General features: G+C 39.2%; 1 protein-coding gene across 6 annotated transcripts; it reads right to left on the reverse strand.

Annotated features, from left to right (window-relative positions):
• Positions 1-1,129: 1,129 nt before the first annotated feature.
• atp8b4 (ATPase phospholipid transporting 8B4) lies at positions 1,130-16,711 on the reverse strand. Of its 6 annotated transcripts, XM_067590083.1 has the most exons (29): positions 15,624-16,699; positions 15,294-15,416; positions 14,833-14,891; positions 11,398-11,456; positions 11,182-11,295; positions 10,980-11,078; positions 10,813-10,874; positions 10,615-10,687; positions 10,279-10,349; positions 10,079-10,158; positions 9,775-9,933; positions 9,601-9,689; positions 9,204-9,400; positions 8,805-9,013; positions 7,823-7,866; positions 7,563-7,728; positions 7,278-7,466; positions 6,883-6,998; positions 6,064-6,228; positions 5,868-5,979; positions 5,666-5,771; positions 5,284-5,425; positions 4,674-4,857; positions 3,733-3,956; positions 3,559-3,642; positions 2,851-3,096; positions 2,615-2,753; positions 2,395-2,525; positions 1,130-2,312 (listed from the first exon to the last, which is right to left on the reverse strand). In XM_067590083.1, exons 3-29 carry the CDS (start codon positions 14,861-14,863, stop codon positions 1,989-1,991), a joined length of 3,615 nt encoding a protein of 1,204 aa, XP_067446184.1. In that variant the 5' UTR covers positions 14,864-14,891; positions 15,294-15,416; positions 15,624-16,699; the 3' UTR covers positions 1,130-1,988. The 6 variants fall into 6 exon arrangements, with proteins under 6 accessions (XP_067446184.1, XP_067446185.1, XP_067446186.1 ...); XM_067590084.1 differs by lacking the exons at positions 1,130-2,312; positions 2,395-2,525; positions 2,615-2,753 and adding an exon at positions 3,395-3,413 and having other exon boundaries at positions 2,962-3,096; positions 15,624-16,702; XM_067590085.1 differs by lacking the exons at positions 1,130-2,312; positions 2,395-2,525; positions 2,615-2,753; positions 2,851-3,096; positions 3,559-3,642 and having other exon boundaries at positions 3,873-3,956; positions 4,606-4,857; positions 15,624-16,706.
• Positions 16,712-16,777: the final 66 nt, after the last annotated feature.

Below are 16,777 nucleotides of genomic sequence, written 5' to 3' on the forward strand. Positions count from 1 at the left end.
TTCTGCACCTATCAGACATCCCTTGATTACAATCTCAAAACGTTGATAAGAAGAGGCTCAAAGGTTCGATGTACTCTGATGTAAGTGTCAGATAAAGAAAAGCTCCCTTTTTTGTGTAAAGTCATGTAACTGTCACATGAAGTCATGAAACTGTTAGATATCTTGAAGATAGACGATATGTGGTAACACAAACAAGAGGAAGTTGTAGAGTTATAAAAAGTAAAGCCAAGAGAGGCTCAGGGGAGTTTTTGCAGGATCTCTTTTTTCTTTAGGGCCTTTTGAGGGATCTCTTTGAGACTCTCTTTAATCTTTTAATTTTTGCTTTTTAATTTTTTGTTTAAGTTTTTGTATTTTACTTTCTTAGATTGCTTGTTTTGTAGAACCAAATAAAACTGGTTTGTATTTTTATACACTCCAACCAAAGTTCCTGACTCATGCTCATCTCTGAGGTCCTCTGGTGTTCTTTTAAGACGTCCCCTTGGGATAGGCTGATTAGTTTTGAAATTGTTTAGATTACAAATTGTTGAATTTTGTAAAGGTAAAAATTAGTGCTGTTTATTGAATAACAGAGTGGTAATGGTTCAGGTTCAGTGACTGAAGTTAATATATATTGCTGTACATGTGATAGAGGTGTGATTTCAGTCTAAAATTCGGTTGAGTGATTTATAATTAGGGATCTAATTGGCTAAACTGTTAGGGCCAGAGCTCTGAAGCTGCCCTGTAAAACTAGGTGAGTGCCCTTGACCGACAGAGTGGGCCTCCTCCAGAGATGACCTGTTAGTAGGCCATCTTGGAGTACTTTCAAACCTCTAACACCTATTTGCACCAACACACTTCGTTGTGACCCAGACTATATAGGCCTGTTGGTAGTGGTTCAACGACAGCTGGTGATTATAGAAGCCAGGCTGAATTTGGTTCCCTAAGCAAGGCTAGGATGGTTGTGCGTCTGTAGATTTTGGGTACTATGTTCGATACTTGGTAAGAGGTAGAGGACAGCCGTCTGTCGGTGCCTTATCCACACCGGTAGGGGGTATCGGTTATCAGTAGGCAGAAACCATTTCAGAGGATATCAGATTCAAGCCATGCATTCTGGTTTCACACATTTCTTTGAGCACACACGAGCCAAAGTATATCAAATAAAAAAAGGTTTATTATCTTTAACAGGAACCGTACAAGGCACAGCACAGAGAAATCAGATCTCAGAATGACTTAGCATTACAAATCCCATATATCCGAGGTTTCAGTTTGATATATACTGGCAAAAATGTACAGTCAGTAAAATATAATAAAAGTTTCAAATCAATAATTCAGTTGTGTTTATCATCATATTTAGCAGCTTTACTTAGGTATTTACAGGAACACTTGTATTTTAGCACTTTGGGTGTAGGTTGAGAGAGTTTCAGTGCATAGGCGTTACAGATGGAAGTCTATTAATAAACCCTTTACTGGTACTTTTTGTACGGATGCATGGAGCCACCTTTACCTTTTGTCATTTATGTATAACGCAGTTGTTTGTGACAAATTTCCAAATGAAACTTCCCAACCTTTCTTTATTCATCAGAAAAGAATATTGAATAAAAGAACCAACCATGAAAGGATCAAATTGGTTTGGACGCAGGACCATATAGATTTATTTCAATTTGGCAACTCATGCATAATAAAATATACCTGCTGTTGTCAAGCCAAGAGTTTACAAATTAAACAAATGTTTTGCATGATCAAGATTAAAACATTGTCCATTGTCTGTTTTATAGAGGCTGGCTTTTTTTTGGAAATGGTTCCTCCAGATAATCATGTTTTGATTGGCCTTTAACATTCAGCTTCAAGAGAGTTCACATGATTCCCTCTAATAAAAAAATGAGGTACGTCTGTGTTGTGGAATTTGAGCATAAACTTGCCCAAATGAAGGACACTCATAATTTGTGCTTGGTCTTTGGATCCATGTGTATGGTATGCTGTATATGGTACCTTTTAGTCCGAGGTGGAGTTCAGTCTGTGTGCTGCTGCTTTGGAGTCTGTGTCTCTCTGGTGCTGCCCTCTGGTGCTCCGGTGCTTTCGTCAGAGATGCAAGAAACTTCATTCTTTCTCTTTAACATGTTTTCTATCCAGGTGGGGCTTTGTGCTGTTCTTCCAGGGGAGTGAGCAGGAGAGACTGTGCTCATCCTCATGTTTTTGCCTGAGGTGATCAGCTCTCCATAGCCCTGTTGGTGGGAGAAGGCATAGGCGGAGCGGCGGGAGCTCGTCCTGCGTACTCGCCTCAGATTCTGCTCCTGAGGTCCTTGCTTCTTTCTGGACTGTTGCAGGTGACATATCTGTTGAAATACAGCAATGGGAGGAATGTTAATGACGTAATGAACATTTAGACAAGCACTTCATGAATGAATGTTGTTGTACCTTGTCTGTTAGAGTCGGGAAGAGGTCCACTCTCAGAAAGCTGAATGCTAAGCCAGGGACGACACACACCACCGTGGTGAGCAGAATAACCAACCACACACTCTTCTCTGATAGACAGTTGCGAGCCGTCCCTGAGGACACACAAACGCAAATTTATTTGTGCTAAATTTCCATGCATCAATATTATTCCCTCACATGTTTCACACTGAGTAAAACTCACCAATGAATGGAAAATTACTTGAAAAGATGCCAAATATGCCATCACTTTGCATTGCAAATAAAATGGCAAAGTACACACACAGGCTCCCCCATATGAAGAAGCAATTGACAGCTGTCCAGTAGTGTGTGTCAAGTCCAATCTACAAAGAAACACATGAATCATAAACATAATTATATATTAACTTTCTCAATCAACAGTGCTATTTTCAGCCTGTCTCTTTCTGTTTACACTCTTACCTGAACACTGACAACAATGACCAAGGATGTTGCTATGGTGACAGCAAAGGCTTGTTGGTCTGAAAAGTGGGAGCCATCCTCTCTCACCATGACAGAGAAGGCTCCATAAGGAATAAAGAAGAGCAGGAAAGATGTGGCCAGCCCCTGCAGTGTGCACAGGAAGAACTGTCGTTTGTTGAAGAGAAGGTTTTGTTGGCCCGGTTTGTACAGACTCGGGTAACGGAGGCTGTTCCTGTCATTCACATCCTTTAGGAAAACAGAGGAATCATGAGTGTCATGTGATATGTGTTACTAAATAATAAATATGGTATATGTGATGGTAGGGACGGGAAGTGCTGGTAGTGATGTGGAAGATGATCAATTGAAGATGATAGATGAACAATATACAATATTGTTGTATATTAATATGGGTTGATTAGTTTGAGGGAGCCAGTCACACATTAGTTACATTTAGTGAGGTACGTGGGATTAGATATTTAGGTGCCTTTGGGAAGTTAATTAATTATGAGACAGTAAGGGAGGTCTACAGTTATAACATATTCACCTGTATGACTTGACAGTATCTTGAAAGAAAAACAAACAGAAAAGTATAAGAAAAATAAATGGACTTAAGTGCAAATGTAAAAATTAAGGAGTATCTTGAAAAAAAAGTTTTAGATTACTATATAAGTCAGTGCTGTATTATGATCACATATTTAACAGTATTACCTGATCAAAAAGTCCCATTGCGAGGACTGGCAAAGACGTATAGACTATATTGAAAAGGGTAATGAACCACTGGTCATACACAGTCTGTGGAAAGAAGACAGTTACGTGCAACATTAATTCTGCACAAAAAGAAGACACTTTCAAAAGCTTCATGATGTATAACAGTCTTCTTACCTGAGCTGAGAAACCACAGAAGAAACCATACCAAAAGTGTACCAGGGTGAAGGCAAAGTTCTTGTAGAAGAAGTAGCACAGGAAATTACACATGCGGAAGTAGGACCAGCGCCCGTGCACCAGCAAGAGCCGCTGCAGGTAACGAAACTGAGCGAAGGAGTAGTCTGACGCCAGAACAGCCTGCATCCCCTCCTGACCACTGATGCCAACACCGATGTGAGCGGCTGAAGAGGAAAAACACAGTTTCACATTTATGTTATGATCTGTGATCCGAATGCCACTTTAAAATTAGTTGACATATCTTCAAATACCGGGGGTTACAATTAAAAAAAAAAAATCAGGATGCCCTGGTGAGATGGGGTAAAGGCACTGACCATTAACCGCAACATCCCCCCGTTTTCTGTGTGCTTTATTGCATATTGTACCCCCTCTCCCTAATTTCCTGTCATCTCTCTGCTGTGGGATATCAAATAAAGGCATAAAATGTCCCAAATTGTAATAATAATTCAAAAAAATAACTACATACTGTATAAGTTAAAACAAGTGTTTACTTTGCAAGTTCAGAAACACAAAAAGATTTTCCGTCTATAACTCAAACTTTTCAAACATGTATACTACACAGTTACAAAATTGCAGATTGGGGCTTTTGCAGGAGGAAATTTTGTTAGTGTTTGCCTTTCTGCAGAGGAAAGTCAGATTCAGCTAGAGAGGAACATCCCTCGGGTTGATAAAAGGCAGCAAGCTGCTGACTACTAAAGAAAAAACACTCTTCCTTCAGCTGTGTGACAGTTATTGACCACCAGAGTTTCTGCAGTAGCCCTTCATCAAGGATTCAGTGGCTCACTAAAGTCCAAAAACGTAAGCTCTACTCACTGCAGCACTGTTTCATGCTGCTGTTCCCGAACAGGCTGTTTCAGTGTCATATCGATCCTGACACTTACTCTTGATCATGCTGACATCATTGGCTCCATCTCCTATGGCCAGGGTGACAGACCTCTTGTGCCTCTTCACCAGCTCCACCGCCTGAGCTTTCTGCATCGGAGTGACCCGGCAGCAGATGACTGTTTTACACAAGCAGGCCAAATCCAACAACACATGTTCCAGCTGTGGCTCCAGAGCGTGAGCCTGCAGCAGGGAACACAACGACATTGCACCTGTTAAACCTATCATTACCTTTCTGTAACGTCAACCCCCTGCGGAGGCAACACCAAACAACAGCTCAATGTAACATTTCCACCAAGCTGTGTGCATCATGCACACTGCTCAAGGCACAGCAAGGGAGCAGCTCCTCTGTGAGGAAACGGATGTTAATGAAAACGTGTAATAGAGCCGAGGGGCCTCAGCAGCACAGCAGCTCTCTGCTCATTACAGACTCGGCACAGTCAGCAGCAGGCACAGAGGTGCCAGACTCAGCAGACAGCAACATGATCATGTTTAACAAACAAAGTAACACCTGCAGGCGCCAGTCCCAAAATAAAAACAAGCATGAAAAAAACGATCACAAAAGAGGATAGAGTTATCATTCCAACAACGGACATTTGAGTATCTTACCAGACTGTGTCCATTGATGACTAAGGCATATTCTGCAATAATGGCTTCTTCAAACACAGAGTCATCTGCAAACATGTCTGTCTTCTCAACATCTCCTGAACTGCTAACTCGACTCAGACCGAGGATGTGCTCCTTAGCATTCCTGAGGAGAGAGGTAACCTGTAAAAAAAATTCATTCTTCTCCTATGTACCGAACGAAAAAAGTCTCTCACTCAACAAGGATAGATTGATAAACTAATATTACTTAAAGATACTTAATTTTCAAAAAATTGGACAGCATGATTTTCCAGTAAACACAGAGATTTATGTATTTCTTCTGGGACTTGCAGTTATTTTGAGAATATGAACCTCTTACGGAGGAGTTAGAGGTTGAGTGTGTCACCTGAGCTGCTGTTGCACCTCCAGCAGTGTGTGGCCGGAGATAACGAACACCTCATTCATGTCGTCTCGCAGCATGTTGCAGGAGTAGCCAATGTTCATTGCTGTCTCTGCAAAATCATACACAGTTTACAACTAGATACTGTAGGTAAACAGTTATCAAAGTATCAGTCATTCCTGTGAAGATGTTGTAATGCTGTAATTACCTAGTTTGTCTCCTGTGAGGACCCAGATCTTGATGTCTGATAGGTTTAGAAGGGCAATTGTTTCGGGGACTCCTTCCTGAAGTTTGTCCTCGATTGCTGTGGCTCCTAGAAGCTTCAACCAGGACAGCAGTCAGTCTGCAGGGGCTAGATGAGTTTGATCGCTTCAAGGTTGTAAACAAAAGGATGTAAATTTTACCTTCAAGTCCCGCTCGATCTCCTCGTACAGGACCGCCAGCTGTTCCTCGCGGTTCTCAATTACAGTGCTGGCAAACAGGAGCTTCTTCATCCAAACATCAAAATAATCTTCGTCGAGATTTTTGTAGGCCAGAGCTAATGTCCGAAGTCCGTCTCCAGCAAATTCCTGCAGGGAAAATAACGTGACAACAGAAAAAATACATACAACAGCTGTGGTGTGGTGTTGTGATTCACTGAATATAGCAGTTTCTATAATCAAACCAGACATAATCCAGAGTACACACATTTTTTTATCTGCTTCAATCACTTAAATTGCATATTTTTCAGGACAGACACAAGCATAGTGTGAATCTTGCCAAAAAAACTTTTGTTGCATAGTTAAAAGTGTGACATAAGTACAATTTAACATTTAAACACTGAAAGATTTCACAGCCCTCCTACATACCTTGTGGCCAAGATACACTTACACTTACTTTACACATATTTATATTTTTTATCCTTGAAAATTCTTACTTGTACTCTTTTTCTAATTATTATTCTTTATGCACACAGCTTTTAGAGTATGCCACCCTGCGTGTCTGCGCACATATTGTATGAGCAAATGAGGAATAAAACCTTTGAACCTTAAAACGACCTGCCACAGCAGATCCTCTCAGCACAAACTGCTGCGAGAATCATCAGTCTTACTGTATGTAAGCACATTGATGTGCTTGGTAACTTTGTCTGATTTATTGATTTGGATCACTAAAAATAAAGATGTATAGTGCATCTACAGTATTTATGCTTGTTGAGTAATGTTATATGTTCTAATAACACTCACACTGAGATGTTCTGAGGTAGCGCACATGAGATCTTGACTGGAGGGGTCTAGGCGGTCAAAGATAATAGTGTCAGCTCCTTTGCAGTACAGTTTAATCTGGCCTTGTGGATTTCTCACTAAAACACAGAAACAAACACAACATTACCTTTTAGTCAAAGGTGAATCTTATTAATATACACAGAACAAATAGCAAGGTTGTTGACTGCAAACAGAATCACCTTACCAATAAAGATGTATTGTATTGTGTGTACAATGTATTGTAAATGCTCTAAATAGGAAGTCAGATTAATTAATTAATGATTCTATTAGAAAAACAGGACTGCTGTCAATTTAAACTATTCATGTGCAAATAATGTCGTGTTGACTACTTGTGCTGTTAGGAGAGAAGACCTAACCAATGACACTCATTCTCTTGCGCACGTTGTTGAAGTCCAGTATGGCCAGCAGCTGGTAGGTGACGGCTCGTCCCATTTCACACAACATGATGGTCTCTGGGGTTCGGGCCCGGAAGACAAACCCAAAGTTTCTCGCTGCGGTGACCAGGGCTCCCTCGTCAGGTGACTGGGCCTGGTACACCAAATTTCCTTCATGTTAACAGAAACATCGATCAGAAAAGGCTTTAATATATTGAGTAATTTCTGTTCTGACGTGAACGACTGGATCATTTGTGTTTAGTTTACCTTCACTCTTCTCCTCTGGCATGACAGTGTGGCATAAAGCCAGCAGTCTGAAGAACTCCTGCACTGCAGAATCCTCCAGTTTAATGGCTTCAACCAGGCTGCCGTCATAAAACTTAAACTTTGTGTCACAGAGAGGGTTGAAGGAAAAGTCCACGCAGGCTGTTTTCTGAAGGCACATGGACCACCAACATGGTTATTGTGTTATAATTGTGTTGTTAGTGAGTGAAGAATTCATGCTGGCTCAGATCTACTGTACATACCTCTGTAATTTCCACCTTCTGGTCAAAGTCATCATAGACATCACCTACGGTATGAGATGTAGATGTAGTAAAGTAGCTACAGAAATATTGCTTTGACACTGGTGATCGAATGATATCAGTGTTTCTGAGGTCAGTGACATGCATCTTTTAAGATTGAAGTTGCTAATAGTCATACTTCTGACAAATGACAAGTAGACAATTTAAAATCTTTTACAAAACTGGACGGACAAACTTCTGAAACAGTATTTTAATCATTGGAGAATTATCCAACTGTCCTAAAACTGTTCACTAAAACTAATAGATGCAATTGTTTTGGATGAGTTGGCAGCACTTTTAGGTAAGATGAATTCAAGAGTTATTCTTTGGTAAAGCCTGCAATACATTTTTGGATAACTGCTAGGCAATGTGATAAAATGCAATGTACAATAAAGGTTGAAAAATGTGCAATAAAACACAATTGGAATTTCTTTAATGTTTGTATGAATCATTTTTTCATTTAACATTGTTCCATATTTAATAAGAGGATGATATGAGCCAATGATATTGTGTATCACATACGGTATCAATTTAAAAGCGCAGTGTGTAAAATTTAGAGATATCTGGCGGTGAGGTTGCAGATTGCATGAATACACCTCCCCTCGCCCTCCTACGGTGGAACCTACGGTGGCCACAAAACTCGTGAAAAGCACGAAAGGCCCTCTCTAGAACCAGAGTTTGGTTTGTCCATTCTGGGCTACTGTAGAAACATGGCGGTGCAGCATGGCAGGCTCTGTGGAAGAGGACCCACTCCCTATGTAGATATAAAGGGCTCATTCTAAGGTAACGTAAACACAAAAATTCTTATTTTCAGGTGATTACAATAATGAAATATTATATTCCATATCTGCCAAGTCTGTTCTGCTAGATGCCACTAAATTCTCCACACTGCACCTTTAACATTATAATATCACTTTTTGGAGAAGAGTTTCATAAAGCTTCCTACCATATGTCTGTCCGTTGATGGAGCACTTGCTGAAGACCATGATGTTCTGGGTGAGGGTTCCGGTCTTGTCAGAGAAGATGAACTCCACTTGGCCCAGCTCCTCGTTCAGGGTGGTTGTACGAGCTTCAGCTGCGGTGTCCGTCTGACTGTAGTACATCTTCTGGTCCCAGTTAATGAAGTAGCTGTGGCCGAGCCGCAGAACCTCCACACTGAAAGAGTATTTAGTACTGACCACACATTCTGCTGTACAGTATAATGATATGTCCATTGCCTGAAAAAAGTGGCAATTCACTGCTGGGAAATAATGCCTTGTTTTAGTGATTGGGAAAAAACACTTGTAAGAGTGGATACATCGCTATTTAGGAAAAAAAAAAAAATCTGATGCCTTTGTCCCCTTACCTGACATACAGTGAGATGGGCACAACGGTGTTGAGGATGATGATGTAGGACCAGAAGGTGAGGAAGCCAGAGAAAACAGCACTTCTCTGAAACTTATCCCAAGGCAAAAAAACCTGGAAGTTTCTGCCAACGAAACTCTCCCAAATAGTGTTTCCAATGGCCAAAATAACTCCCATACAAATGAGGAAGGCAAAGATCTGCAATATAAAATCAGCATGTATGTTCAGTTTGAAAGATGTGTCAAATACAGTGAGTGATCTTTCATTTCATGGAATATTTTTAGGCACTTAACCTAAATGTTTTTTGATTGATTAAATCATCTGCTAGAGTGCAAAACATTTCCTGTACCAAAATAGCTGAAGTGCACTTTGTTTGTTGCCATGTAAAAACAACTTACCCACAAAACCAGAGTGTTCATCAGTTTGTCAATACTGGTCCTTTTAAATTTCGTCCTTCCGCAGTTCTGCATCAATTTCGTTTGTAATCCTGTTGGAGGGCAAAATAACTGTCAGTACTAGAGAAACATTCACAGCAGGAGCGTTTATGAGCTGGAGAAAAGAGAAAATCAGACCGGCGAAGATGACCATTCCAAAGCACCACTCAGTGTTTCTGAGCACACAACCTCGTAGCAACATTTTCTCATTATCCAGAGGGTATTTATTGTCTCTCCAGAACAACGTTCCTATAAATTTATCCAGCTTGTTGTTTGGTGGCTCACAGATGACTTCTCCTGAGGAAGACAGTAATCGCAGATTGCTATTTTAGTTTAAGTCTGATTCTGATTCAAAGAAGAAATTCATGGATATGCACAAAATACAAATAGTTATACCAAAGAGTGTCACAAGCCAGCAAAATAAATAAACATGTCATCTCACCGTCAAAGTCTATCAGTTTTGTAATATCTCCCAAATCTGAGGTGACTTTCAAAGCCTGACGGACTTTCAGGTTTGTCTCTCTGTACGTAGAGAAATGGAAATACCGAATTTACAACGCTTTGTCTTTTTATGGTGCTATAGAAATGTAAAAAACAGAACAGTACCAATCAAATTCATTTCAAGTGCTGTGCAGCACTTACCCATCTAACTCTGCAGTCTCGACATAGCACAGTCCACAGGGCTCACTACTGCAGAGAAGAAGAATGTCTGCCTGTGTGTAAAACCGATGTAAAACACAGAAAAGGCAAAAAAAAATCAATCTCTGCACCACTGAACCTGTGAGAGCACTCACTCACTTCTGAATCTCCCAAAAGAAATCCTCAATTGTTGTCTATTCACTATTTTCTCTTTTATATCTGAACATAATAGACAGAATGGAGCATCCTCTAATAAACTCAAACTCTGAATGAATCACCAGCACAAGATCATTTAGTTTACAGAATAACCTGCAGCAAACTGTAGCTGAGTTTACTCACAGCAACAAACTGATTATTCTCTAGTTTGATGATGTCTCCCACACGAACATTCATCCATTTCTCATTCTGCAAACTTGGATTTTAAAGACAAAAAAAAAAAATCTGAAATAACCATATAGATGTCATTGAACAGTATAAAATCATTTCAGCAGTTTTACAAAGCATCTCACTGTGAAACACAGACAAACGTGGTCTTACCTTCCCCTGATGAGAACCTGAGACTGACGGTTGTTGACTTGCTGGTCACTCTTATGACGGAACTGAAATTTTAGAAATAAAAATAGCATAAACAAGTCTTAAACAGCAGGAGATGTAACAAAGGAGCATTCAGAGGAGCTGTAAGAATAGAGAATAGTTGAACAAACGTAATCATCTGTGGCGTCCTTCACAGCGGTGATTACCAGCACCATCACCAAAGGCACGATGGTTGTGAACCAGGACAGAGAGGATATTTCTGGAATTAACTACATGAGAAGAAAAGTCTATGTTAGCCAACATGGTTTAATCTGATGTTTCCTTAAAACAACAATCATAAAAACTATGTATGAACGCAGATATTTCTCCTACCTGTAGTATCAGCAGCACTAAGAAGTAAGCATTCGCAACCCTCTGGAACTGTTCAAACAAATTAATGGGCAGGAAGGTGAAGATGTTGTACTTTGAGGTTTTGATGTGATTGTCCTGAAGAACAACATATACAAAAAGCATTAATACTCTCAATATTAAAATAACACAGCCTAACATTGTAGCTAAAAACCTGACGTAATTTTGAGTCCTACTTACAGCATAAGAGAACTTGTCATTGTAGTCCCGTGCATTGGCTTTCACACGGCGTTCCTTCTCTGCATATAGAGGATTCTTGGTTATTATAAAGAGTCAAATTATGCAATTATACACAAATAGAGTAAACATAATAATGTTATAAAATAGTAGCACAGTTTAGTTTTGTCCTGTAGAGAATTATAGAGGCACAATCAAGGGATCAATACATTATTTTTTCATTTTATTTTGTTAGATGAGCTCACACTAAAAGGTTGGTCTACCACTTGCTATTAAATCAAAAATGTTTGCTGGCTACATAAGACTAGCTGTCAGGTGTTTTTATTTCCCAAGCAGTGAGACTTTCCACTGGGAGAACATTTCTCTACCACTGCATTATACGCCGAGGCTTTTCTTTAATGCACTGAAACAGAATGTGTCATCTTGCCAGAAGTAGCAGCTTTGATATTAAAGTATTCAGCGCTGTCCAGGGGTGAAGTCAAAGCCCTCAGAAGGGAGGATGAACAGAGGAAACGTAGGTTGAAGTAGATGTTGTTTTCCATATGGAAGAAGATGGTATCAAGCTCATTTTATATAATTTCCAGTATCTGTTAACAAACAGACACATCCACACAAAATGGAAATATATCATTTTTTATACAAATAGAAGTGACTTTGGATCAAACTGAATAACTGAGTTGTTAGTTTAACCTATGAGGTGCCAGTCAGCATGTTTTTGCATCCCTTTTGCCCTGTTGTCAGTCACTGGTCACTACCAGTGATGCACTGTCAGAGCATCACTGGTAGCCTCCACTAAAATAAATAACATAATAAATAATAAATAACTTTTAGCTATATCTGGTACAATAAATGTATTGTGCATGTACTGTGTAAATAATTAAATAATATTAATTATTAAGATAGCTGCTTCAGTTTCAGGGTGCTGCTATTGTGCATGCTGACTCACCGTCGTGGCTCACTAGGACATTTGAACAGAGCAGAGTCATCGTTTATGTTATTAGTGCCACCTGTGCTTTTCCTACTAGGACAACTTGAATTATCTGCTTTGCACAACATCCTGTTTTACTGAGCCATTACGATGTGATACCAACTCTCAGTTTAACTGCTACGAGAAAAAAATTGTCATCATTGTCTTAAGCAGAATATTAGCCCATATTCCTCCTGATCTAATGAATAAATACTTCTAATTAGTGTTAATTATTTCAGACGTATTACCTTATTTCTGACATTTCCTTTAACTTTGTTGAAATCAGTGGTGGAATAAATATTCAGATTCTTTGTTTAAGTAAAAGTAGCAATACTGCAATATAAATATACTCCGTTACAAGGGAGGGTCCTGCATTTAGAATTTTACTTAAGTAAAAGTACAGAAGCATTAACAACTAACTGTACTTGAAGTATAAAAAGTAAAAGTACTCATTATTAAGAGTGGCCACTTTATTATATTATTATTGATACTAACAGCATTTTAATGTTGTAGCTGGTTGAGGTGGAGCTCAGTTAAACTACTTTACATACTGCAGTGATGTTTAATAAGACATATATGAGAATCTAATAGTAATTTACATTTTAATTTAATTTACATTTAATTTACAATTTACAATTTTTTTATATACTCATCATACAGTCACTTTGTAATGTTGTAAAATCTTATTGTGCAGCAAAATAAATGAGCAAAAGTACAACCTTTCACTCTGAAATGTAGTGAAGTAGAAGCATAAAGTACTATTACCTCAAATCTGTACTTAAGTACAATATTTAATGTACTTAGTTACTTTCCACCACTGGTTGAAAGACACATTCAAAATTTATTTATCCCTTGTTTGCAATCATTAAAATATTAGAACTACACGCACCTTTTTGACATTTGTATGTCTTTGTCTCATATTTTGGTCCCACTTCTCCATGTAAGCTATTTCTCTTGTTTACTATCATGACACTCACTACTCTGCTGTTTCCTTCATTCTCTTTCACACAGTATTATGAAAGAGACAAAGTTTTATGGCTTTGTTATGGTTGGTGAGCCATAGACATGAATTCACCATGACGCCTCACTACAGTTGATGCAGAAAAGTAAGGCTCTTTGGTGAATCTGCCTAATGGGTTTTGATAATGTACAACTGTAATACTGCCTGTGGCATGCGGACGCTGTCTGAGCACGCCCTGTTACCCAAGAACTGAAGATTTTATCCGCAATTACAATTTTCCCGTTCATCTCATGGCTCATACATGAAGGTGATGCGTTAAGGGTCATTATCGTGCCAAGTCATGCTTTTTAAACAGTCTTAACGGGAGATATATTCGCTCACAAACAACAAGATAAATACCAGACACCCGCAAGACAATGAAACGATTCATCAAAGCTCTTTAACTTTCACAGAGCAGTGGCTGAAGGAGCACGCAGATAGATCTGTTGTTTCCAAACAAGATTAAATTGAATTATGCATAAATCACCCGAGAGACCAACAGTACACACACACACACACACACACACAGATGATTTTATGTGGACATTACATAGGCTTGTATCAATTTCCTGGAGACTTACCCTAACCTTAACCAATGACCCAAAAATCAGCTTTTTCCCACTTGGGGACACAGCTTTTGTCCCTGCTTGGACAAGCCGTCCCCAATCAACTAGTCTTAAGTCTGAAATTTGTCCCCTTTCTAAAGAAGAGAAAGTGAGAACTGCCAGGTACAGGTATTGTCATGTCATCCTTTTGGGAAGAAAGATGTCTGAAAAGCTACTGAAAATCATCTAAAAGCTTCCTGTATTGACGTTCTTCTCAGGAGAAATATGGTCTGAATTATTTCCAGGAGTTTTTGTGAATCATTTCACTCTAATAAACAATGACTTGTATAAGCTGCTTGCTCGGACTTGCAGGCTGCTGAAGTAGAAAAGAGAAACTCCTCCAGGAAGAAGCGTATACAAAGTGGAGACTGAACACTGTGCTGTAGTAGAAAAGCAAAACATCTTCTAATTAAATGTTTAAACAGACCTTTGAACAACAAAAGCCTTTCTTAATAATTCATTTTCATAGTAACTGATAGCAGGATGAGGCCTGACTGTTGTGTGAGGAGGTCTATCCTGTTGCATCTGTGTGTGTGTGTGTGTGTGTGTGAGGCAGATACTGATTACAGGATGTTACAGACAGACAACCAACAAATGAAAAACACAGACCACATAGACACACTTAGAGAGGGAGAGAGAGGCTACTCTACACTGTGTAATTGTATCCCTCTAAACCAGAGACAATGAGAAATTACTGTATATTTGCCTGAGAGAGGAACATCGACAAGAGCTGTCACCTTCTTTTGAAAGACAAACCAAAGATGAGCCTGTGATATTTATTCGTTACCTTCCACACCAAACCAATTCACATAAGTCTCGTCTACATCTTTTCAGATCCAAATATAATCAAGGAACATTTGTCTTACCAACATAAGTATTTCTCCTCCAGAAGGCCATCTTCTCCGGGGACCTCCCAAGGGTTTCCCTGATAAAAGACACACCGTCATCAACTAACTCCACTGAAGAGTGTGGAGCTGTAGAGAATTTTGCAGTGCAGGGAGTGAATGTGATGTGGTGGTCTTGTTTCTTTTCCGTTCAGACAAGCAACTTTAATGAAGTGGTTAGTGTACAGTAAGGAGCAGCAGCAGCAGCAGCAAACAGGTAAATCCCCAGTGAAATGTGTCTCCTTATTAAAAGATCCCAGGTGAGCAAAGCTAGGAGTGTAATCCCCTAAACAACATGTATATTTTCTTATTTTTCAGCATATAATGTATAAATTTGATGTAGTTTTCTCCAGATTCCTGTCTAATAGCAATGCTAATACAGCCATATATTTATATTCACATAATTTGCTGACGTCTGCTAACATTTCTCCCCCTTTCCTTACCTTGCACAAGTTTGTCACAGGCGCAGGCTTGTGTTGTCTCCATGTATCCTGACATTCAGTGACGACCATTTATTTCAAGCACCACATTCCGCAGATTTCTCCGCAGCAAACGTTGTTTTCCTCCTGAATTATAAGAAAAAACCCAAAAATCAAGCATGGATGGACAGCAAAGCCTTTTTCAGCTGCGGTGAGTAAGAGGAGAAAGAAGAAGAAAAGGAAGAGGAGGCACTACAGACGGTGCAGGCAGACAATAATAATCAATCGGCTATTGAGAGACAGATCTGTGGAGAAACAGTGAGTCTGGATAGGAATCAACTGCTGATCACTTACCGAGAGCGACGACGTGCAGCTGAGGCTGAAGCCTTCATTGGGGAGGTGCGTGTGTGTGTGTGTGTGTGTGTGTGTGTGTGTGTGTGTGGGTGCAATGAGCATCTCTCTCTCTCTCTCTCTCTCTCTCTCTCTCTCTCTCTCTCTCTCTCTCTCTCTCTCTGTGTTTCTCTCATGTAAACAACATACTCATGGTGATGCTCTCTCTCTCCAGCACACGTTTATTATAATTATGTTGGAACACTTTCAACTGACTCTAATTACACTATTCTGAAACTCAAGTAGAGATGAAAAAAAACAATAACTTTAAAAAAAAACTACAACAAACAAACAAACATTAAATTAGGACTGTGAGAACGTAATTCAAATAAATAAGCAAATAATGTTTCCGAGGTTACGCGTTGTAAAGAAAAAAAAAAGCTTTATTAGTTTGAAATGGTGCAATTTCGCCCCCGTGAGGACTTATTCTATATTTTCATAACAGTGGGAAGATGCACCAATCTTTCATAGTGCTGGCTCTGATTCAGTTAGATTATTAAAAACAATAATATGAGAAAAATAAGATTTGTAATAAAGTTACAGCTAATATTGTTTTATAGCCTATGATTGCTTCTTTTGATTGATTTCTGTATGATGATACTTTTGATTTATGATTCTCAACATATATTTGTAATGTTTGTTAAAAAAGGATCATCATCATCATCATATCATCATATAATCTTTTACATACTTTGTTGTCAGTTTTCCAATTTCACACAGCATATCATCTTGAGTTGTAACTGTGATTATAGCGCCCCCAACTGGTGCCCCTGTGAAAGCCAAAGCACACTGTACAAATCCGATGATGTGAAGCTAATGTACTGCTTTTCTCTGTTGTCATGATTTCTGTCAGCCAACACTGATACTGGCTGCTGCTGGTGGCCTGTCTGTGTTGCAGCTGCCATCTGGAGTGAAGTGAGTGCAATCCAGAAAAAATAAATAATAAAGCCAGGCAAAAATAAACAGAGAAGTGGAAAGTACAGTATAATATGTAATTTGTTATCACATGTTTCACTATTGAGGTTATAAAGAGCTACTAGTGTCTGGTCTGAAGCCACAGTTTGCTAAACAATTGTGAAAAAGTTGTGTTGTGTTCTGACAGTGTTACATTACCTGTT

This window comes from Thunnus thynnus, chromosome 5 (genome assembly GCF_963924715.1).
Source record: "Thunnus thynnus chromosome 5, fThuThy2.1, whole genome shotgun sequence".
Taxonomy (NCBI): Eukaryota; Metazoa; Chordata; class Actinopteri; order Scombriformes; family Scombridae; genus Thunnus; species Thunnus thynnus.

Coding starts and splice junctions, on each gene's coding strand:
- atp8b4 (XM_067590083.1), bottom strand. CDS start 14,863: ATGGCCTTCTGGAGGAGAAATACTTATGTTG. Junction 6,229..6,882: donor CTACCTCAGAACATCTCAGT/GTGAGTGTTATT, acceptor TTTTCCCTGCAG/GAATTTGCTGGAGACGGACT. Junction 5,426..5,665: donor GAGGTGCAACAGCAGCTCAG/GTGACACACTCA, acceptor CTCTCTCCTCAG/GAATGCTAAGGAGCACATCC.